The sequence below is a fragment of the Crocuta crocuta genome, unplaced genomic scaffold (genome assembly GCF_008692635.1).
Source record: "Crocuta crocuta isolate KB4526 unplaced genomic scaffold, BGI_CrCroc_1.0 scaffold167, whole genome shotgun sequence".
NCBI lineage: Eukaryota > Metazoa > Chordata > Mammalia > Carnivora > Hyaenidae > Crocuta > Crocuta crocuta.
In genome coordinates, this window is record NW_027532406.1 from 4692264 (window position 1) to 4715915 (window position 23652).

A 23652-nucleotide genomic window follows, 5' to 3' on the forward strand; every position below is an offset into this window, starting at 1 on the left:
GGACGACGACCCATCAGCAGCAAGCAAGGAAGAGTCAGAACCCAAAGGGGTGGAAAGCCATTGGCTGCTCTCTTTCCCGGGCTGATTTCCTTCTGCCAGCTGAGGACCTTCCCCTTCCAGGATGGAGATGGGGGAGATCAGGCAGGACCACTTTTTCTATAGTTGCCCCCTACCCGAAAAATCTAGGTTTCTAGGGTGTAGGATGGGCTTTTCTTAGTATCATCTAGTCCCCGTGGCTTAGGGGCTAATGGAGCTCTATCTTTTTACTCCGAAGCAGCAGACATCCGTTGCCTGAAACTGCTTAGGAGGCAATAGGGAGGCCCAGGAAGGACCCGTGATCCCTGCCTGTGGTCTGTCCTGTGTGTCTAGGGGGTGAGAAGTGGTTTAAGGAAGAGAAAGGAGCCCCTGAAATCTCAATAAGCTGCTGTGAGTCCTGGCTGCATTTCCAAATAAGGCACAGCTTTGAATATTAGGAAGACAGGACAGGAAATCAGAGCGGCACAGACCAAAGAGGAAAATAAAGAAGGCTCTCCGGCTCAAAGGAAGTGGAATTCAAACTTCTAACAAGAAAAAGGAACATTTGTGGGCCCAGGGCGAGAGTACAAATCGAAACCCATATACTGTAGGTCTCAATGTGTAAGTTACAAGTCAAGTAGCAAACTCCAATTTATGTTCGTCCTTCTACGTTGACATACATAACCTCTATAGCAATGTGGAAGGTCAGGTTTGCACCCAGAATTCTCTGACTTCTTAGAGTTTTGCTGGGGAATGTGATGGGTCAGCCCCACCCCTAGAGGGGTCTCCTGTGCACAAATCAGGGGCTGAAACCACATGCCCCAATGTAGCGCCATGGGCACACAGCCACCCGTTGAGTCTGTCCTTTGGAGGATGGACCTAGGAACGAGGCTGCCCAGGCCCTGTTTGCACGTTTAAGCTCATTTAGACAACGGTTCAGGAGTCCTGGGCATCCAAGTCATGGTCCAGAAGGGAGAGGGGCTGTGAGCTCCAGGCTGCTGAGTCCCCTTGAACCTACAGACTCCAAGCCCCGATGAGATGGGTCACAAGTGGATCTACAGTTATATTGGTACTAATGACAAGAGCTAATACCTTCTATTTGCAGTTTGCAAGGCACTCTGACCTGATGAGAATTTTGAGGTATGCAAGATTAGTTAGTTCCCCACTTCACAGGTGAGAACACTGAGGCCGGCAGAAGTCAGTGACATACCCAAAGTCCCCTGATTGTAATCCTTGTACCTGAGCTCTTCCTTTTGTCAAGAATTGAGGTGGTTAGTCCTTACCCAACACGGCAGAGCCTGAGGGTTTTGGGGCAGCAAAAAGCAAGGCAGAAGGGAATGTCCTGCTGTCCTCACAACAGGCCACCTGCCATGGTGCTAAGAGGCCTAGCACATTTGGGCATTTAACCCCCACTGTTCCCTTCTCCCAGAGCCTTGTGGGCAGGAGGCAAGCCACCGATAGCTCTCTTCCGAAAGACAACTCTGATAAAGCGAGGCCAGACTTCTGCATTCTTAGCTCACAAAAGGGTATAAGAAAATGCAGTCCATTCAGTTCCTGTTGCAAAAAAAAATAGTTGCTGTTTGGTAATGGCTCATTTCCCTGTTTGAGTCTCAGCAAAGACTCAGCAAAATTAAAAAGCAGTTAACACCACCTCAGCAGCTAATGAGCCCAGAGAACAGGTAGGAAGTGTGACTCTGCCCCTGGCAGGAGGCAGCCCTGCACCCGCGCTGATGCTCCCCAATTATAGAATGCAGAGAAGGGAGTGAGACCACAGCCCCTTCCAACTTGCCAGCTCCAAGTTGTGGCCCTCACCCTTTCTCCCTCCTCCCTCCTCAATATTTATGGTGCAGGGAGCAGGTGGGGAAAGAGCCAGCTGAGGGGCTAAAGCCGCTGGATGCCAGCCTCTGAGGCTGGTGGAGAGCATGAGTTTGGCTCTTAACGTGCCCAGGCTCTGCCCTGAATCTGCGCTCACTTTTAAGGGATGGTGATTGAATGTCCACAGTGCGTTAGCTTCTTGAAAGGCTTTCTAGTCCTGAGCCCTCAACCGGAACAGGAGCAGATGGAGCCTTTGTTCTCGCTCCTGGGGCCAGGTGTGAGCTCCTGATGATCCCTCGTCTCAGTGTTTGGGGGTCTAGCAGAGTGGTTCTTGAAGTGGGATTCCCAGACTGGCAGCATCTCATGCCCCACCCCAGACCTAGGGAACCCGAAATTCCAGGGGTGGGCCCAGCACTCTGCATCCTGTGGGGCGCTCCACAGGAGCAGTCTGGGGGCGGTTGCTCTAGTAACCTGTAGTAGGCTCAGGCGTCCTGGGGTCAGACAGATGGATGATACTACTTCCTCGTGGTGGAGCTGATCAGATTGAGGAAGATTACGCAGTGACGTGCTGGTTATAGGGCTTGACAGGTGGTAGTCACTCTCCTGTTTCTCTGGAAATCAGATGAGACAGAGTAACCCCAAAAAGGCAGCCTTAGAGATGCTCACAGGCCAGTGTGACAGGACCTTTCAGATGTGTGGCTTCTGACTCATGTCTAAAGCCACCACCATCACCCTGTGATCCTGTGACCTTGTGGGTAGATTGGCTTGGCTTCCAGCTTCTCTAAAGGAAACTCCCAGGGGCGCCTGGGTGGCTCAGTCGGTTGAGGGTCCGACTCTTTTTTAATTTTTTAAATGTTTTATTTATTTCTGAGAGAGAGAGAGACTGCATGAGCAGGGGAGGGTCAGAGAGAGAGGAAGATACAGAATCTGAAACAGGCTCCAGGCTCTGAGCTGTCAGCACAGAGTCCATCGCAGGGCTCAAACCCACGAACCGTGAGATCATGACCTGAGCCGAAGTCAGACGCTTAACCGACTGAGCCACCCAGGCGCCCTGAGGGTCCAACTCTTGATTTCAGCTCAGGTCATGATCTCACGGTTCACTAGCTTGTGCCCCGCGTCAGGCTCTGTGCTGACAGTGTAGAGCCTGCCTGAGATTCTCTCTCCCCCTCTCTCTGCCCCTCCCCCACTGGCACATGTGTGGTCTCTCTCATTCTCTTTCTCTCTCAAAATAAATGAATAAACTTAAAGAAGAAAACACTCCCACCTCTAAGAGCAGCGTGCTGACATTGTCTCTGTGGTGATTTTGCGATAGCCGGCGGGGCCTCTCACAGTGGCAAGCGGAGGCCGGGTTACCAAGTTACAGGCTCCACCATTCCTCCTCACCAAAAAACGGGGTGAGGATAACCATGACCTGCTGACCTCACAGTGCGATGGGGAGACGTAATAATTTAGCCAGATGAAGGCTTTTCCATAGATTAACCCATCTAACCTTCACACCCCATGAGGGTGCCTACTCTGTCAACCACTTTTCCAGATAAGGAAACTGAGACAGAGAGGTTAAGAAATTGCCCAAAGTCACTAATAAGAGATCTTCAGGGTTCAAAATTGGGTGACCTGGCTTCAGAGTCCCGCCCTTCCGCACTGAGCTGTGTCCAGGGACACCATCTAAACAGAGCAGGTCATTGGCATCCAGGGGGTCTGAAGCCTTAGCATGTGGAGCCCTCTGACAGCCTGATGGATGCCATTGCCCCTTTGCCCAGGAGAAGCACGCGAACTTCTGCACATGCTCTCAGCGTTTCGTGAACTCCTCACTGCACCCAGGGGTCCCAGACAAGACCTGTACGGCTCTTAGAAGGAAGTAGGAAGGGATGCCTGGGTGGCTTCATCGGGTGAATGTCCAACTCTTGGTTTCCACTCAGATCATGATCTCACGGTTTGTGAGTTCGAGCCCTGCATTGGGCTCTGTGCTGACAGGACGAAGCCTGCTTTGGATCCTTTCTTTCTCCCACTGCCTTTCTCTCCCCACTCAAAAATAAATGGATGAAGGAAGGAATGGAGGGAGGGAGGGAGGAAGGGAGGGAGAAGGGAGGGAGGAGAGGTTCAGGGTCATTAGCATGCTCTGCCCACACTGCACTCCAAAGACCAGGCCTGGGCCCAGAGCAGCAGGGATGGAGGCTGGGAGTGGGGTGGGGAGGGTTTTGAGTCCTTCTGTCTAGAGTGAAGTGTGTGACAGGTGCGCTGGGACCACGGGGCTGTTTGCAGAAGAGCAGGATTGAGATGCTCAATCTAGGTCTGGAAGTGTGGCCCTAGGGGGCCTGGCAGTCTAGAACAACCCAAAGATCATCCCACCAAGAGGCAGAGGTTGGACTTGGTGACCTCAGGACCCCTCCCAGTTCTAGGCATGTTTGCTCTGTATGCCCCGCACACGGCTCAGAGAGCTTTCTGTCCTGTAAAACCTGCAGACTTGGTAACTGAAAACCAGTGACTCGGCATCAAACACCACAGAAGCACCGAGGCAGGCCGGGCTGGACTCACACTGGACAGGGTACTCCGGCCTCAGGAAGGCTGTAGGCTTCATACTCCATACTGCCCACCCAGCATATGGCCCTGGGCTCCTCAGATCAGAACACCTTCTAGAGAAAACCTTCTAGGCAGCAGGGTGACCGGGAGAGAAGTCAGGCTTTGGAACCCCTCAGCCCTGGTCTGAGTTCCAATATGGCCTCTTGCCGACTTAACCTGAGGCTCAGTCTTCTCCTCTGTAAAATGGGAACGACCAGTCCCCATGTCAGGTTGTCATACACCAGCACAGCCCCCCACGGCGGGCACCCCATAATCGGCCCCTCCTTTACTGTGACGCAGACCCTGTCCTTGTCCTGCCAGGAGGAGCCAGGCTTGTGCAGAGGTTCGCAGCCCAGGCAGCCCTTGCAGCGTCCGGCCACTGTGGTGGTCTCTGTGTCGCAGCCCAGTGCGGGAGCCGGGAAACCCCTCATCCAGTGAGTGCTCTTCCAAGGTTAAAGTCACCAACCCCTGCCTGGGGATAATAAGGCAGAAGCATCATCCTGTGGACAAAAAACACCTTTCTGGTACCTCTAACAGAAGGCGGAGAGGTGAGCAGGGAAGGAAAGGAAAGCAGCTGATTCTTAAAGATAGACCCAGCCGGCAGGGCTGCAATCTTTATACGATGCCTCTTACTCCCACTCCCCAAAGCCACCTGCCTCCTGGGGCTGGGGGGAGACCTGATTCCCAGCCCACCCTCATCTCCTCTCTTTTTGCTTCCTTTCTCCTTCCTCCTTTCCATCCTTCCCGCCCCATCTTTTCTCCCCACCCTCAGCCCCCATGCTTGTAAAGCAATCACTGGGTAAAGCAGCACCATCAAGCCACATTCCTGGGGAAGCTCCAAGCAGCCTGTTGGCCCCAATGGTGGGAGGTGTGGCTTTAACAGGTGGGCAGGGGAGTGACCAGGCAGCTGGCATAAGGGAACCTATGTGAACCTAGTGAGGGACAGAGACACGGTCAAGGAGTTGGTCCTGACCGGTTAGTCAGGTAAACCAAGAAGGTGTGAAGATAGAGTCTTCCAGAAGCTGGTGACTAGTGCCGATCACACCAGGCTCAATTCCAAAGGCTTTCTTTCCGTTAACACCATTCCACTTACCACACACAACGACCCGGATGAGAGGCTGGTACAACCATGGCCCCAACTGTCAGATGTGAAATTGAGTCAGGGTGAACTTGCCCATGGTGCAAGGGCAAGGAGGTAGTGAGGACTCAAACCCAGGCTGGCTGGCTCCAGAGCGGAGACTCCCAGAACCACTTTGAGATGTGACCAGTGTCGAAAGGGCATCTGTTTAGCAGGCCACCTGTTGACGGGGAGGCAAGATGCGTGTTGAGGTGCCCATTTTTCCAGCTGAGGCTTAGCAGGAAAGTGAAGTGGCTGGCCCAGAGGTCAGAGTGAGGGGCAGAGTGTGGACTGGGCTCTCGGATCTCCAGCTTTCTGCCTCATGCATCCTGCCCCGCAGGTCAGGCATGTCTAGGCAGGGCCCCGGGAGGGTATGAAAGAGCAGACTGGAGGTGTGGGGGCCCCTGGGGCCGGGCACCACAGGGAAGGAGTTGAGCATCAAAACAGACTGTCCAAGCAGCAGTGAAAAGGGGGAGGAAACACCTTTGTTGAGGATCTGCTATATGCTGGGCACTTCTACCTACAACACCGGGGCTCATATAACTCTTACAACAGCCCTGAGAAGCTTCTCCTTTCAGAGGTGAGAAGGTATCAGCAAGACTGGGCCAAAGTACCCAGCTAGGAGGTGGCAGAAAGGGAAGTCCTCAACGCCACACTGCGGGCCTGGAGCTCTCTCTCACTGGCAGCCAAGGGCAGGGACTGTTCTCAGGAGGTGCACAGGGCCAGTGTGTCAGCTGGCTGGAGTCCTGTGAGGGCCAAGAGCATTCGGGGTTAAGCCCACGGCAGCCTGAGGTTGAGGTCATCTCTCAGGCTGAGGCTGGGCTCTGTGCTCTTGGGCCAGCTTGCTACACACACTGTGAGCACTGTGTGTGTGTGTGTGTGTGTGTGTGTGTGACTGGTTGTGCCAGGCTGACTCAATGGCACAGACAGTCACATTCTAGAACTTCTTATCATTCCCTTTACAGGAAGGGAGGCTCTGAAAGCGATGTGACTCACACAGCCAGTGCCTGGTGGGGCTGAGAGCAAGGCTAACTGAGTTCCAAACTGCATTCTGTGTCCTACAATCCTGTGTCCAAAGACAGGTCGGGCAGCAGCAAGCAGCCACGCTGGGGTGGCCCCAGCAGCAGGTGCCGTGTGGAGGAGGAGGGGCTGTGGGGACCAGAAGGGCAAGGGCTGGGGACTCGAGCAGACTGAATAGCGTGGTGCCTGGAAGCATCCCCAGGTCCTGTGCTGGGGCCCATGGGGACCCAGTCCAGAAGGGGCCCTGCTCAACTGCACTGGTCGGATCCGTTCGGCGAGGGCCAGTGCCAGTGTTCTGGGCACTACATCTACTTGGCATGACACTCCCACCAGGCCATGGAGTGAGGAAGAGGGGAGGCAGGTATCAAGAACCAAGGAGAAAATCAAGGTTCAATCAGGGGAGCGAGAGAGCAGGGCAGGCAAGGACCTGAGTTTAGGAAGACGTAGGTTTGCTTCTGGTCTAGGCTACTTCATAGCTGAGTGGCCTTGGGTAAATTACTTAACCTTGCTGAGCCTCATGCTGTTCATCTACAGATGGGAAAGTAATTGGGGTAACGAGCCTGACCCAGGACAGCACTGGGCCAGGGTTCTGGGCAGCTGGTAGTGAGGTGGCCCTCGACCCTGGATCTGTAGCCAACTGACAGACTCCCAGCCTCCACCTGCTGTGGGACCGAAATTCCTGCCAGGGTCAGAGCTCAACTAGGAAATGGGCCCACCTCGGCCACGGATGGAAGACAGCAGTGACTTGGGTCCTTGGCCCTGACAATGCTGCCACCAGGGGAGTGATGACAGAAAACAGACAGGTACTCCTGGGCTGTAAATTTAGCCTGCACTGGAGTAAAATCTCTTAACTGATTTTTGGCTTCCCTCTTCTACTTGGAGTTCTCTATAAGAGCATTACATGGTCCCCGAAGCCGGGGTCCTGCAGTGACCTCCTCCCACATCACATCCAAGCTGATTAGGGGGCCCTGAATCTTCTCTAGGGAGCACTGGGCTGAAGACAGCAGAAAGAAGAGTCTTTGCTAATAATATCCCCTCGTGTAGGGACAAGCATGTTTTAGAAGCACCTGTCAGTGCTAAATGAAGAGTCAGCTCATTTAGCGGCCTCTGGCTCTCTTCATGGAATAAAAGGAGGAGAGTGAAGATGAGCATGGTCTGGAAGGTATACGAAGGCATGCACTAAAAACTGGCATGTGGGATTAAATCAAGGACTGTTAGGCAAAGCCCGCTTCTTGGGGAATCCCCCACCCTCACACTGAAAAATCCCCTTCTCATTAGCAACTTTTGTTCACTCCCCAAAGCATGTGAACTAGTTCAACAAGCCTGCTGGGGTCACATTACACTAACCCTATGAGCTGGTACGGTGACTGGGGACAATGGAGCCTGAATGTCACCATCTGCCCTTCTGCAGAGGGATGCATTATTCTCAGTTTCCTTCCTCCCTGCCCGGGAAGGAAGGATCCTCTGTAAGGTGCCTACTAAGGTGGGCAACAAAGAACAGCAAGCCCAAGTCTGGATGATTCCCACCAGCCAAGCAGCCGATGCCTCCTCCCGCCGGCATGTGCCCCGTGCCCCCCAGGGCTGCATCCTCGCAGCCGGCCACCCTCTTGCCCCTGTGCTTTGCACTCATTTCACATCACTTCCCTAACAGGGACACCTCTTCAACTTCTGAAAATGGACTCCCTTCAGTTGAGCCTGCAAGGCCCCCACAACTTGTTTGCTCCCAGGGGTCTCCATCTCCAAGCTCAGAGGCGGCTGATCTACTTTAAAACAGACATGCCACCCATCTGTAAAGCACCTGAGGTTGTGATGAGTTACCACCCAGACCGCTGCCCCAAATGACAACCAGCATTAAAGTTGGTGAAAAAACCCAAGGGAGAGAGAGAGAGATCTCAGGCTTCTGCAAGGGGCGGGGAGACGGGAGAATTTATTTTTAGTTAAAACCACTATTTTTTCAAGATATCAAGTTTCAGCAAACCTTTCAAGGGTGTCTATTTTCATTCTCCACCCCGTGGATTACTGGCTGTTTCCCTGGCCAGTCGGCTGTCTGCAGGACACCACGGTGCCCGAGCCCTTCGGCGAAGGAGCAGGCTGATTTACGGCTCCCGGGATTGCTGCTTCTTGGGGTGCAAGCTCTGTTCTCTCTGCACGACTCTCTCCAGAAAGAACTCCCAATCTGGTCTAGTTCCTTTCCCTCTGATTCCCAAGCCAGCCTGCGCCCCCAAGGAACAGCCCTGCAGAAGCCTTCAAGGAACCGGAAGAAATGTAAACTGCAAGTTACTACTCATGTCAGAAGATCATGTGGGGGTCGCACGATCTGAGGGTCGCCCTTTGAAACAACAGCTTCAAAAATACACAGCTCTCCGGGATAAACCAGGACAAACCAGCCCCTAGCGCTGCTGGCCAAAGCTTCAGGGCTGTACTGATGTGAATAAGTAAATCTATGAAAGCGAGAGAGGCTGGGTGCCCCACTCGGAACATGTTCAGCCCTTCCAGCCCAGGCTCTACCTCTCTGCCTGCTTTGTGGCTGTGGTTCAGTCCACAGGAGCTTCGAGGAGATGGGAGGGAGAGAAGCACTGAGGAAGTCATACCTCCCGTGGGTCACGGTGGGCTGGGTCTGCCCCCTACCCCCCACCCCTGACATCTGGGATGTAAAACACAAGCCCTCAGGATCCCTACACCTACTCTTCAAATCGATTTGAGTAGCTGTTTCCTGCCAAGAACCCAAGTAAGACAGCCGCCAATCAGGCTTTCATTAAATATCCAGCGATTCATAATGCCCTTGAACCGATGGCCCTGACATGTTGCAAACACAGACATTTGAAAGATCCCACCCTGACACAAGCCAGAGACCACTTTAAGGATTCTTGTTTGAAGACGCAGGCCTGACATCCTCCGTCCCTAGTACAGGGATGACTTCTGGAGCCCAAGCTTAGGGAATGAAGGGTTCCTGTCTCTCTGGGGTCTCCCAGCTGGTTGGTGGGTGCTCTCTCACCCACAGAAAGCAGGGGTTTGCACAGCCTTGCGTCTCGGGCCTAGAACTGGCCATTCCAGGGGAACCCCCCGGATAGGGAGGACTGGGAATTGTCACATCTTGCTGTCCGCTGGAGGGACAAAGTCTGGGACAGGCAAGGGCCCATGGTCCAGTTTTGCCACTGGCCTTGGTAACAGCTCAGACTCAAACTGGCAACAAAGTTCAGAAGAGGCTATGAAGCAAGATGAACTGTAACCGGCAGCTCTGGGCACGGCTGCTGTGCTACCACGTAACTACTGTACCTGTGCCCCATTCTGCTGTCTTTTGGTTCTTTTCCAAAGGTCTCAGGAGAGTTCTTTAAAGTGTCTGGGATGTGCGCCCGGAGGGGAGGCGGGGCCTGGGTGTCCTGTGCCCTGTCCCGAGCCCAGCCGCAGCCCCACGCTGCACACTGCCCCAGCCCGCTGGGCTGCTCCCCACCTCCCCGAGGCTCCCAAGGGTCACACGGCACCGAGGTTCTTGCCATCACCCGCTTCTAGATGAGGTGCACGAGCAGGGCAGAGCAGGCCGAGCCGAGTACCAAGCCCAAGCACACGTAAAAGGACATCACCACCCCCGTGGCCTCGGCCAGCTCCCTGGGCACGATCTTGGGCCCGTACATGAGAGCCAGGGTGCTGAGGTAGCCGTTGCTGAGCCCCAGCAGGGAGGTGAAGAGCACCGGGTAGAGGTCGGACCGGAAGGCCACCGTGTGCAGGCGGACGCGGGGCTGGTAGTTGCAGAGCACGAAGAGGGGGAGGAGGCAGGTCCGGAGGAGCACCAGCCCGGGCAGCACCTTACTTCTGGGCCCCGGCACCTGAAGCCAGGCCGTGACCTGCCGGCCACACAAGTCAGCAAAGTTAAACAGGAGGAAGGTGGTGAGGGGGACGAAGAACTTGGTGGCCCACGGCGAGCCCGAGCCCTTGTCCAGGGACTCAATGTTGGTGGAGATGGCGGGGAAGATAAGGCTGGTGATGAAGAAGAGGTAGATGATACAGAAGCCCAGGCCGGCTGTCTTCTTCAGGATGGGGCGGAGGGGCGGGATGGAGGACTCGCTGGATCCGAGCGCCGTTGCGGGGACGCTGGGTGAGTTCTGGGGTGGCTGCTCTTCACCGGAAAACACATGGGCCGGCCAGACAGGCCTCAGGTAGAACCTGCGGGGGGACAGGGCTCGTGGTCAGAGGGCCCCCAAGAGCAGGGTCACCCGGGACTTCCAGGGGCAAGGCAGGGGGCCTACAGGCCTGGTGCGTAAGGCCTCAGCCCAGGAGGGCCGGCAGCCTCGGATGCACTCTGATGACATATACATTTCAGGGTGGCCAGAGGGGGGGCCTACACACTCCCTGTCTCTCCTGGTGCTGCCCAAAAGGCTGGTGGCCACGTCACGAGCAGGGACAGAAGAAAGCACCCCCGATCACCACCTGGTAAGCCACTGTTTTTGTTTTGCTGTGGAGAAGTGGAGATAAAAGAGCATTTTAAAATATAAATTTTTAGGGGCGCCTGGGTGGCTCAGTCGGTTGAGTGTCTGACTTCAGCTCAGGTCACAATCTCAGGGATCATGAGTTTGAGCCCCACATCAGGCTCTGTGCTAACAGCTCGGGGCCAGGAGCTGCTTTGGATTATGTGTCTCCCTCTCTCTCTGCCCCTCCCCTGCTCATGCTGTCTCTCATTCTCTCTCAAAATAAACATTAAAAAAAAAATTAAAAACAATTAATTTTTTTTAATTTCTAAAAATAACACACGCTTGATGCAATAAACCCAAATAACACAGAAGAAAAACGACAGAGTAGAATGAGAACTCCCACCTCTGGCCTGAGGCACTGATGGCTAAAATCCTGGTGTCTGTAATTCCGTGGGTGTGTAGACCCCCACCCTCACACGCACCTGGCTCCTAGTTCAATTTCTTTTTTTTTTTTAATGTTTATTTATTTTTGACAGAGACACAGAGTGTGAGTGGGGAGGGGCAGAGAGAGGGGGAGACACAGAATCCGAAGCAGGCTTCAGGCTCCGAGCTGTCAGCCCAAAGCCTGATGCGGGGCTCGAACCCACGAACCATGAGATTGTGACCTAAGCCGAAGTCAGACGTGTAACTGACTGAGCCACCCAGGCACCCCCTCCAGTTCCATTTCTTTTAAGCAAAAGTGGGATCCAACTATACACATTGCAAAACTTTCTGTAACAGGACAATTCCTAAATAAATTATGCATGACTCAAGAACAAGATCTTGTGGCTTGTCTTTAACATGGAGACACGTGACTCGATGCCTCTCTGCTGTGTAGCTCACAACACTTCATTGTGTAGACACACAATTTAACTGCTCCCCTACTGATGGACATTTAGGTTAGCTCCAATTTCTCTCTCTTGCTAATCCCAGTGCGATGAACGATCCTATACATACATCATTGCGTGTGTAGGTTAGTATTTCAGTAGAGCAAATTTCTAGAAGAGGAACTTCTGGATCAAAAGGTTTGTACCCTTAACATTTTGATAGATATCAGTAAATTGCTCTCCAAATAGGTAGGAACAATCTATCTCTGCTCTGTCCCACTCACCCACCCTATTGATAGTAACCTGTCCCTTTAATCGCTATGTGATCATCTGTCTCTTTAAAAAAACTGACCATAATTTATAATCATTGGATGTGTTTACCGGTTTATCATCTGGCTCCTTCACTAAAAGACAGCTCCTTGGGGCAAGGACCATGTTTGCTGGTTTCCAGCTAAATTTCCAGGCCCAGGGTAACCCTTCAAAACACAATTGTAACTAATAAGCCTATAAAGATGTCTTTCCCCTCATATCCTCAACACTGAATATTATCAATAGTTTCAATTTCTGCTCCTCTGACCAAAGTAGAGAAGGCTTGGGTCACCTGGCCTTGCTGTCTTGCTGTGTAACCTTGCCCGAGTCACTCAACCTCTCTGGGCCTCCCGTGTCTGAAAGCCGGGAGACATAGGCTGACTACATGATCACACGTCAAACAGAAGACTTGGTGTGGGGCTGGGAGAACAGTCGCCTGGTAACAGCTGGCTCTGATTTCAGCCCTACTGCTGTCTCCCCATGTGACGTTAGGCCAGGTACTCCTTCTCTGGGCTCAGTTTCCTCCTCCGTCCAACGGAGCCACGAGCTTCAGAGCTTCCTGCCGGTCCGCCCATGCTAAGTGCCTACAGATAACAAGTGAATTGGTGGGATGGTCCCTCCTCCAAGTCACATTTCCATGTGATGCTGAGCTGCGCACTGCAGCCTTGAACTCTGTCTTGTTTCACAATCACTATTTAGGGAAAGGAGTTTTCTTACTTCCTCCTCTAGTCAGCAGCAGGTCCCAGCCTTCAGTCAGCTCTGGGGAAGCTCTGCGCCAAGTTCCTCTGGTCCAAGCTCTTCCTCATTAAGTTCTTTCAGATCTGTCTCCTGCCCACTCCCCTGGCCAGCAATATCCCACACTGCCCTGCGGCTCCGTTCCTCCTGTGGACAGCACCCGTGGGCTCCCTTTTAACTACGATTTTGTCCAAGCAGCTCCAGGAGCACAGCCCTCTCCAAAGCTCCAATCTCACATGTGTTTCTGTAAACCTGGAAGTCTTGACCAAAGTTGTAGTCAGCAAAGAAAGAGAAGCTTCCATGGGGACGAGGTAGCCCTTGGGCGTTCCCTGTCTCACAGGCCCAGCCGGAAAGGACTTTGGCCCGCCCACGTGAGACTGGAAATGAGGGTGGCCAAAGGTCCCTGTTGGCCAAGACCATCCTGGTTTGGGCACCAAAAGCCCCTCATCGTGGGAACCCTTTCCATCCCAGGCAAACAGGGGAGACTGGGCACCACACTGGAAACAGACCCAGGCGAAACCCCGAGAAACAGGATGTGGGGAAACAGCTGCTGGGAGGCACCTGCCTCCGTCCATTCTGTGACTCAAAAATCAATCAATCAGCAGCCACAGGGTGTTGGGCAGTGGATGTGGTATTGGGGGCAGTGAGCTGGCCAGGCCTCAGGATCACAGGGACGTCGCCATGCAGCACAACTAGGTAACTTTTGATGACGGCCCTGAAGGTGCTGCAGAGGGGGTGGGCAGGCTCCGGGTCCAAAGTCACCCAGGACACACAGTGTGAGGGCACTGGGTCCCCATGCATCCCCCTGGGGCCACTGAGCCCTGAAGTGATATCAGTCCTCTAACTGGAGAAAGCAACATGTGCCTCGGCAGGCTCTGGTGAAGGCAGGGGGATCCGGGGGTTACTGAGGAGACTTTTTCTCAGGGGGACAGGAGGAAGGAGTGGTGACGAAAGACCCTTGCAGTCACAAGCTGGGGATGCAGCCTGACGTAGTGCAAAGGCACAGCTATGGGAATAAATCTGGGTTCAAACCCCAGCCTGGGATTCACCAGGTGAGCAACGTGGGCATATCTGTTAACTTGCCAAAGCCTCAGTTTACTCACTCTGTGAAATGAGGGAGGGCAGTAACAACTGCACACAGTTGTCACACATAATGAATGAAGAAAAGAAACACATGTGTTAACTGCTTAGCTCAGTGCCACCCCACAAAGTGGATGCCAGTTCCTACACTGTGGGGCCACTGGCGGCTCCCGGCCTTCTCTGCCTCAGTTTCTTTACCCAGAGAATGGGGAAAACAATTCCTGTCTCTCCCATATCAAATAAGCTAATAGACATGAAAATGCCTTGAAAAGCATAAAATCTGAGAAAAAGTTAAGGGTCGTTTTTCAAAGAGCAGCAGGAAGAAAAAAGGGGAGGGTGCCTGAGGGGCTCAGTCGGTTGAGCATCTGACTCTTGATTTGGGCTCAGGTCATGATCCCAGGGTCATCGGTTTGAGACCCGCATCAGGCTCTGCACTGACTGTGGAGCCTGCTTGTGATTCTCTCTCCCTCTCCCTCTCTCTCTCTCTCTGTCTCTGTCTCTGTCTCTCTCTCCCCCTTTTCTTGTGTATATGATTTCTCTCTCTCTCAAATAAATAAGTAAATAAAGTTGGGGTTTTAAAAAAGAAATGAAAAGAAAAAGGGAGAAAGAGAAAGCTGAGAAGGACTGAATAAGTCAAGAGGTCCCGCAGGGTGGAGAGAGGCCGGGGGAGAGAGTGGATCAAATGCAGGTTTGGAGTCAGGTTTATGCCCTGATTCTGACCAGCTGTGGGACTCAGGCAAGAAATTCAGCTTCTCGGAGCCAGGTGCCTCATGTGAGAATGGGGACAGTCGTGATAAACCATGGTACTGCGCCCTTCGAGGGACAGGTGCATGAGCCCCGGATGAGAGACGGCCCACCAGGCTGGGCCGAGCACAAGGCGGAGGCAGCGCGGGCGCTGGGCGCGTGGAGCTGTTCTACGTCACTGTCACTGCCATCACCTGGTGTCCCGTCCAGCCGGGCGGGGAGGCAGGCCGCACAAAGCCGCCCACCTGCATCCACTGGCCAGGCCCATTCATGGAGCAACAACTATGAACCGGGGTGGCCCTGAACCAAACCCACAGGATTTCTGCCCACGGGGTGGGGGCGGGGAGGAGAGGGGCTCTCCCCACAGCGGGGAGGTGGCAGTAAGAGAAAACGACCCCGCCACCCGCTTGGCTGGTGGAAGACCGCGGGCAGACCACATAAAGGCAGAAGCCCGGCTGGGGGACGGCGCGGAGGGGCCAGGGCGGCCTCACCTGGCGTACTCCAGCCGCGGCAGCAGCAGGTAGAGCCCCACGCAGAGCCCGAGGAAGACGTCCGCGGTCAGGAAGAAGGCCAGCGCGCTGTCTGTCACGTCGCTGGCCGCCGCCAGGTCCACCAGCAGGGCCACGGCACTGATGGTGCCCCCCATCGCTCCTCCTGCGGAGAGTGCGAGAAGGTCGGGGTGGGTGCACCCTCCGGGTCCAGGTCCCAGGCCTGCCCCCTCTCTGCTCAGGCTTAATGGAGCCAAGATAAAAGTCCCCCTGCCGAGAGAGCCGGCTGCTGCTCGCAGCGGCTGGGCAGCCTGAGCACTGACCCAAAGACGGTGTGGGATGTCGGGTCCCTGGTCCAGGTTCCTGTAGCCTCAGGCAGCCAGTGCCCTCCAAAGTTTCACCTCTGACCTTCGACCCTCCATTGCTCTTTACTGCCCATCTGTCGGGGTCAGAAGTTTTAGTTTCACAGAGGTGGGTGGGCATCTCACAGAGCTTCCCTCCTGTGCCCTCGGCCCAAACCATCCACCAAATGGGGAAGGGGGTTCAGGGACCGTCCTAGCACACTGCTGCTGAGTGGCACCATCCCATCCAGGGAGACCTCGTGGTCCCAGATCTCCCGTGCCACCCCCTCCGACCCCCGTGAGCTCATGGAACTGACCTCGTACCCCATTGCAGCTGTGCGCCCATGTGCACACATGCTCACACTTCCGCACATAGACTCTCACATGCAAACACATTCCTATACTATCACACTTTTACATGCACACACTCACGTTCACTCATGTGCATGCAGCCGCCCGACCAGCTGGAATGTTCTCTCCTGCCAAGGGCTTTGACCTGTGACCCGTGTGACTATGTGCCACCACCATTCACTGCTACCAAGAGGCAGCACATCTTAGTGGCCCCATGGGTCCTAGAGCTAAATGGATGCACATCTGACCCTTGACCCTGCTGCTTGGGGGCTCGCTGTGACTTGGGGGCTCACGTGACTCCTCGGGGCCACAGTTTGCTCATCTGTAAAATGGGAATAACCACACCTGCCTTGCAGAGCTGCTTTGAGGACTCAGTGAGATGCTGTTTGGAAAGGGCCCGACACCGAGTAAGCTTTCAACAAGTGCCAGCCCCCTTCCTTGCCACAGCCATGCAGTCACTTCTGGGAGGCAGGGGAGGTGCCTCACTTTTTGGTGCAACCTCACAACCATGGGGAGTCAACCTGTCTGGTCAAGGGTCAGAGGTTATACATGTTGTGCGTTGTCTGCATGTCATCTGCCCCTCTCTGCCCCTGTTGACTTGCCTAGAAAAAGGGGCTAAAGCTCGCCTGGTGGCTATGGCACACTGCCTGGCTGAACGAATGAGACTGCCCATAACAGAGGATCGGGATATGGACCCTCAAGGAGGCAGGAAGGTGCTGACTGCATAAAGCAAGCAGCAAGCTGGTCGCTATGGGCGTGGGCAGCGCCGTCACTGCCACAGACTCTGCCCAGGGGGCACTTTTCTGCCCACTGCTGCACAGAGCAGGCGTTGAGAGGGACAGTTTAGGGCCTCGCCCACACTCTGCCCGATACCTCTGTGGCTCTGCAGGGAACAGCCCATTGCCCTGATGGACGAGCCTTTCTCCCTAACCTCAGCGTGAGCTTTACTAGCCTGGGCGGGCCAGACGCTGGGATTTGAAAGGGTGGCCAAGAAACGGAAGTTAACACAGTGAAGGGTACAGACTCCGGAACCAGAACATCTGAGTCCAACACTGGTTCTACCACTTCCGGCTGCGTGGCCTGCAGTAAGTCATGGAATCTGTCTGTGCCTCCATTTCCTCATCTGTAAAACGGGGATGCTAGGCATACCCACCTCAAAGGGCTGTCACAAAGATAAAAAAGGGTTATTACGCACTAGGCATTTGAAACGGTGCCTGGCCCAGACACATGCCGTGTAAATCCTCTCAGATTCCCAAGGAAGCGTTTGGCTATTTCTGTCCTTCCTACATCAAAGCAGCAACGACGGGGTAAACCCCTTGCCAAGAGGGTGCCAACTTCGGAGAAGCTGTAATCCCCACCTGGGTGTTTTGTACGAACCGGAGCTAAACTTTAGTGAGACACTTGCCGGCTGCCCCGAGGAAGAGATCTTAACATCACTGCCTATTGATTTCCCTCTCTCTCCCCAACTTGTAGGGAATTTACAATATTATCATCAACAACAAACCAGGCCTCCGGGAGCTCATCTTTCATGACTCCCTACTTTTATCTCATCAGTTATGGAAATACATGCAAATGAGGGGCTTAAAAAAAATACCAGTACAAAACAAATGAATTCTTCCTCAGATGCCAATACACACACAGAATTCACAGATGGGCTCCTCTGGACGAAAAATGACAGGGGCGGGTGGGGTGGTGGTGGGGTCTCTGGGAGACGGGCCACCCCCGATTTCCCGGGGCCAGGGGCACCCGATGGGGCCCCCGCAGAGCGAGGATACCGGATTAGGGCCCAAGGTAATTGATATTGAAGGCTGTATACCAGAATTCTCCACTTCTTCAAAAATGGACTTTCTGAAAAATTCATAGGAGAGTCCCCTTTTCTAGAAGATTCACAGGTGGCCAGATGTACCTGAAAGGCCCCTTGCAGGATGGCGGGAGAGGAAGGGACAAGGCCTCCTCTGGGAGACTCTGGTGACAAAAGAGATTAAATCCAATGCTCAGGGCCATTGCCCTCAGGCTAGGCATGTCCTTCTTGAAGCACTGCTAGGGGCATCTTGATTATATTCAAGAGACTTAACAATAGGGATGCCTGGGTGGCATCTGACTTTGGCTCAGGTCATGATCTCATGGTTCGTGAGTTCAAGCCCTGTGTAGGGCTCTGTGCTGACAGCCTGGAGCCTGGATCCTGCTTCGGATTCTGTGTCTCCCTCTCTCTCTGCCCCTCCCTTGCTTGTGCACTCTCTTTCTTTTTCTCAAAAATAAATATTAAAAAAAAAAAAGAAGGAAACTTAGCAATAGGTCCCCTTTAGTTTACCTTAGGCCCAGGGCTTTCCCAGGATAGAGAATCTTGTGTCAAAAATGGCAAACAGACTTGGGCTCACATCTGATCTGATGTGATCAGAACTCTGATCTGGTGCAGGAACACCTCTAGTGGGTGAGTTGAGAAGGGTTCAGAGTCTCAGGAGGAAAGATGCGGATCTATTAGTGATGTCTGGCACTGGCGTGGGCATGGAGAAGGGACACACACTTGCCCAGGTATTTGTCATCTCTGCCACATACAGCCTGGCATTATTAACTAACGGATACAGAGCAGACTCTGTGAAATTCTCCTCGGCTGGGCAAATGTTTACAGCATTCCTTCACACAACAGGGACGTGGCCAGATGCTGCACAGAGCCGCTGAGCCTTCGTTAAGGGCCGGTGGCCTTCTGCAAAAGCACAGATTCTTACTGACCCACCTCCTTTTTATCTTGTTGGGACATCTGAGCAAGGGAGCAGAGCGGCTGAGGCCTGGGCGACAGGCTTAGGATCAGCATCAAAGTTCAGCCAAAGGGTTGGCCCGAGTCACGCATCTGCGTCCCCAAAGGATGCCAAAGTTCAAGGTAATGGAGGTGTTTATTTGCCAGGCAGGCTATCAGCTCCTGAGAGGCTGGCTCTTGTGCATCTTTGAATCCCTGGCACATAGGTCTTCTATAAAATGAGAAAGGAAGAAAAGGCGGAGAAGTGAAGAGGAAGGAAGAGGAAAGAGGGAGGAAACAGAAGGCACAGGGATGAGGAGGAAGGGAAGAGAGGGGTGCGGTCTCAGGAGATGTGCTCGGTAGGCACACGTTTTTGTCAAAATTGGCTGCAACTGGCTTCCCTCCCACCTGCTCTCCTTATAGGATGATTTTCATGTTCTGCTAACACATGTGGGTCTGCGTCCCCTCTCCTCAAATCCAGGTGGGCTCGTGGCTAGGGTAGATGTGGCCCTAAATGGCCTTGGGGAAGGCCACACAGCCTTCCTGAGGTCCTGCCAGAAAGGAGGCCCGACCCCAGCCCCAGGCCTGGCTGAGTTCCTCGGGAGTGGGTCCTTGAGCCCTGTGGATGTCGACCGATGCCGTGTGGATCAGAGGAGGGCAGTCCCTGCTGACTCCTGCCCAGATCACAGATTGGGGGCCAGAGAAATGACCGTTAGTGTTTGAAGCCACTAAGTTTTGGGGTGCTTTGTTACCCAATAATAGACAGTGGAAACATAGCTAACACTCGTTTTCTTTTCTGGAAGGGCCACTGCATGCTCCCCTGTGGCTCTTCTGCAAGATCCCCGGGGGACCCACCAGCTTGGCTGCCCGGAGCCCCGCTCTCACCTGATATCAGTGCCTGGGAATTCCTCATGGGGAAGGAGCCAGTCATGCCGAAGACACTGCTATTGAATATGGTGGAGGTGCCGCTAAGGAGGGCCATGCAGACAATGGTGACGGCAAAGAAGCCAAAGGTCCACGAGGAGGTGTCCACCTTCACTAGCACGGTCATCACCAAGAAGACGGCCAGCATGACGGCCAGTGAGGCCAGCACACGGACGCGGATCGGAACCCTGGAGTGGGGATGCCAGAAGTGGTTAGGCGGTTAGGGGTTCGGGGCCTCCCCGGCCAGGCCAAGGCTGGTGAAGGTTCTTAAGGGAAGCAGGTCAGCTCGGTGGCTGGGATGGCCCACTCTGCAGCCTGGAGGCCTGGGCCTGAGTCCTGCCTTCCTGGCTTGCTAGCTGTGTGGCCATGGGCCAGTGACTCAACTGCTCTGGTTTGGCTTCTGCATCTGCATACCAGGGAGGAGAATGGATCCACCTGGAGGGGTGGTTATGTGGCTCTCCAGAGGGGAGGGTGCAGAGGGCAAGGGGTCATATCAGCTCAGGGGAAATGCTCAGTGGATATTGCTTCTTTTCATCTTGCTGTGAGGTTCAAAGATAGGACTTGGGGGCTCTCAAGGAGAGCCCCTGCTCCCCCACCATAGGGCTGAGCTCCCACTGGCTTTGTCTAATGTTTCCATGAAGCACCCACCCTCGGGCTTCCTTCTCCCAAAGCTGAGCAGCGAGAGGAGGAGGGAGAAGGGCAGAACATCATCATCATCCTACAGCAATCACCAAGATAGTGCTTAATTTGTGCCAAGTACTCTTCAACATGTTTTCTACATGCTGTCTTGCACGCCAGACCAGACAGGCCCTCTGTCCCATCCTGTACCCCCAGGGCAGGAAACTGAGGTCAGAGATGATGAAGAACTTGCTCAAGGTCATGGGGCTGCGACCCCAGGGGGTCTGGCTCTAGTCTGTGTTCTCAGAATGACACTCCACCACATCCCTGGAAGGAAGGAAATGTGGGTGGTCCAGAACCGAAGGATTCTCCTGGGACGGTCTCAGTGGTCATGGGCAGCAGCGGACCCCAGGCTAGTGCGGCCCAGGGCGGGACCCCAACCCCACACCTGTGATGTAAACCATACACTCCTCCTAGCTCCCAACTGCCCAGGCACTGCCCTGAAGGGAGAGCAGAGAAGACTGGCTCTCTGAGAAACTGCACATTTTTATTCCAGGGAGAGTATCCTCTAAAGGGGCTGTTTAAATCATCAGATTAGACTAAGCTTTAAGCCGGATTGGATGTTTGGTTAATTTTCCTTCTTAACCAGTGGGTGGGGGCCGGGAGAAAAGCCAGATTTGTTATACACAGGGTTTTTTTTTTTTTTAAATAAAAAAGAAAGACCTGAAAGGGAAAAAAAAAAAATATATATATATGTAAATAAATAGGTGTGAAATGATGAGCATGAGAAGCAAGGATTTTTCAAGTGCTTTTGTGGCCCCAGGCTAACCTGAGTTTTTTCTGATCCTCGCTAGAGGGAGACCAGGTGCCGCCTCTGCTTTGTAAGGGGCAGAGGGGAGCCCCAGGAAATGCACAGGCAGTTCAAGGTCGCGGCGTGAGCCTGTGGGGAGCGAGGATGAGAACCCAGGTGTGCGGAGCCTCAGCCAGGGGCCGCCTGCTAACACACATTCTCCCTGGTGTGTTCATTCCACAGATGTGTGTCGAGGCAACCACTGTGTGTCAAGCCCTGTGCTGTGTGACCTGGACACAGGACAGACAAGGGACAGGCATTTTGTTTCAGTGTGCGCTGCTCCATCGGGAGGGCCCCAGGGCATCCTGGGCACGTCCGAGGGGCACAAAACCCACCCTGGGTGCCACACAGTGTTTTGGGGGTGCCTAAGCTGGAGTATAAGGCGTGTCAGGATGTGAGCGCACAGGTCTTGGGGAGAGAGCGAGCATGGCACATTCAGGGAACTGAAATGGCCTCTGGCCGCAGGTGAGATTGGGAGCAGACACTGGAGGGAAGCGGAGCCCTCTCCTGGAAGGCCCTGTCCACCTAGTAAGTGCCAAGACTTGATCCCCGGAGTAGGGTACAGAGTTGGAGTGCAGGCTTAGCTTGCCAGCATCCCTTATCCGAAGAACTCTCTTCCTTCCGCCAAGTTGTTCTGGAGAGGTGGCCCGCCATATTGTCCACACTGACCCAGCCACAAATGATGGACACATGATGACTGGGTCTGGGGTGACTGGAGTGTCCCATGCCACCGGCCGCTGCGCTGGGTTAGGGATTAGCGCGTGAGCCAGGCAGGGCCAGTCAGTCCTTCCCAGGACTGAGAGGTGGAGAGAAGTGCAGTCTCTGCCATGACCGTGCTGGGGGTGGCTGGCAACCACCTGGCCGGCTACATGGAGAAAGACCACATTTGGGATGAAGCCAGGCAGACACACACAGAGCCCAGGGACGGTGCAAGAGGAGAGCCCGGGGGACGCATGTGATCTCCTAGACCTGACAATGTGCGGAGGTAGACGTGACTTTAATTTTCCAGGTAAAGAATGAGAAAACCCTTTTCGTGTCACTACTCTTTATTACCAAAGTACCAACGAGCACCAAGAGGCACCTCAGGGTTTCTAGCTGAGGAGCAGCACGGTCAGAAACTCCACCTGTGTGGCCCCCTCTACCAGGAAGCAGGCTGCAAGTGACAGGTAATTAACACCCCCCAAGAGCAGCTTTCAACCAATGATGGGGAAGTGGGAGGGTAAGTACCCCAGCTCCCTCACCCTCAGAGGTGTCAAGCTGCGTCACTCTCTGGGAGCTGGTTTGATAGAACACCACCAGGCACCCTTTGTTAGTGGCCTTCCCCTCCCCCCACCCCTTCTCCATTCTCCTACCTTCACTTCCCAAGTAAACTCCTCTCACTTAAATCCCTGTTCCAGGGGCTGCTTTTGGGGAGCCCAACACCAAGTGCATCTTCCCGGGGTCTGCAGGGGCCTAACCCTGGGCGGGAGCTGGCAGGCAGCCAGTAGGGCACTTGGGCCCTGGGGGCCCAGGGTATCGAGGGTAAGTGCACACCAGGTGCCCCGGAGGCTGGTGGTCAGGCCTTATCTCAGATGCTCAGGGTAGTTCTACACACTCGGCCTTGTCACAGTGCCCTCCACCCTCTCCCAGCAGCTGGAGCTGCCCCAACATCCCAAAGATAAGAGCTAGCCAGGGCACACGGCCTGGGTCAAGATAATATTCCAGTTTACAGTTATAGATATTAAGGAAATCAAGTGGAGAGAGAGGCTGGGGGCCAATGCCAAAAAGCGTTAACAGATCTTTGGGGCCAGAAGGCCCAGGGCAGCCTGGGAGACATGAGGAGACAGTGATCTGTCTTGTTCTCCCGCCCGCTCAGGGCGGGCACAGGGCCCGGGAGGCACTGGTGAGGCTCCATTGGACACACAGACAGGCAAGGGCTCCTGGCAGTGCAGGGAGGCTCTCACGCTGGGCCTGACGCCCGGTGGCTCTCTGCTTCTTGACCCACTCTGCCTCTAACCATCTCCTCCTGGACCCGGAGAAGATGAAGTCCACCCCGGGAATACTGATAACATCACAGGGGCTTCTGGGGCCTGTCACAACCAAGTAATTAGTTGTCCCAACAGGAAGGTGGCTTTGGAGAGAGCTGGGGGACTTCTCCCCCAGCACCCCCAGGGCGGGCAGCCAAGGGAAGAGTGGGCGACAAGGAGGTAAATGCCAAATTCAGGACAAGAGCAATGCAGTCCCCTGCTCTGCTCTGTGGCCCCTGTAGGCCCCTGACCTGCACAGGCTTCCTCCTGGCCTGCAAATTACCTGCCACATGGACCCTTTCTCCTCCTGAGCCTCACCCCTGGGCCCCGGGACCTCAGGGATCTTGTCTGGGGCTATTTTCAATGCCCATCCAGCTCTACGAAACATGCAGCAGGAAGCCCACCTCACACGCACTAATGGGGGCATGCCGGCTTCAGCCTGCTTCTTCCACCTCGGCCGGGAGCGTGGCCCAGGGGACGGCGATGCCGTGGGGACTGTAGGGAAAGTCTGGGCAAACGTCGCCCTCCAGTCAGTGGTCCTGCTCTGGGACAGGGGCTGGCCCGGGTGACCGCTTCAGCCCCGGAACCCTGGTGCAGCCACGTTAATATGAGATTCTTTGAGAGGGCTGACAGCTCCCCACCTCCCTGCTCACGAGGGTTTGGGACCCCAGGGG

General features: G+C 54.4%; 1 protein-coding gene across 2 annotated transcripts in view; it reads right to left on the minus strand.

Moving 5' to 3' along the window:
• Positions 1–8435: 8435 nt before the first annotated feature.
• The window catches only part of SLC29A3 (solute carrier family 29 member 3), a 41904-nt gene continuing 26687 nt past the window's right edge, over positions 8436–23652 (minus strand). For both annotated transcript variants that reach the window (XM_077778634.1, XM_077778635.1), the window contains exons 4-6: positions 19466–19692; positions 15158–15320; positions 8436–10687 (exon numbers count right to left, since the gene is read on the minus strand). In XM_077778634.1, the coding sequence (XP_077634760.1) occupies positions 10033–10687; positions 15158–15320; positions 19466–19692 (1045 nt within the window). In that variant the 3' untranslated portion in view covers positions 8436–10032. The remainder of the gene's footprint in view (positions 10688–15157; positions 15321–19465; positions 19693–23652) is intronic.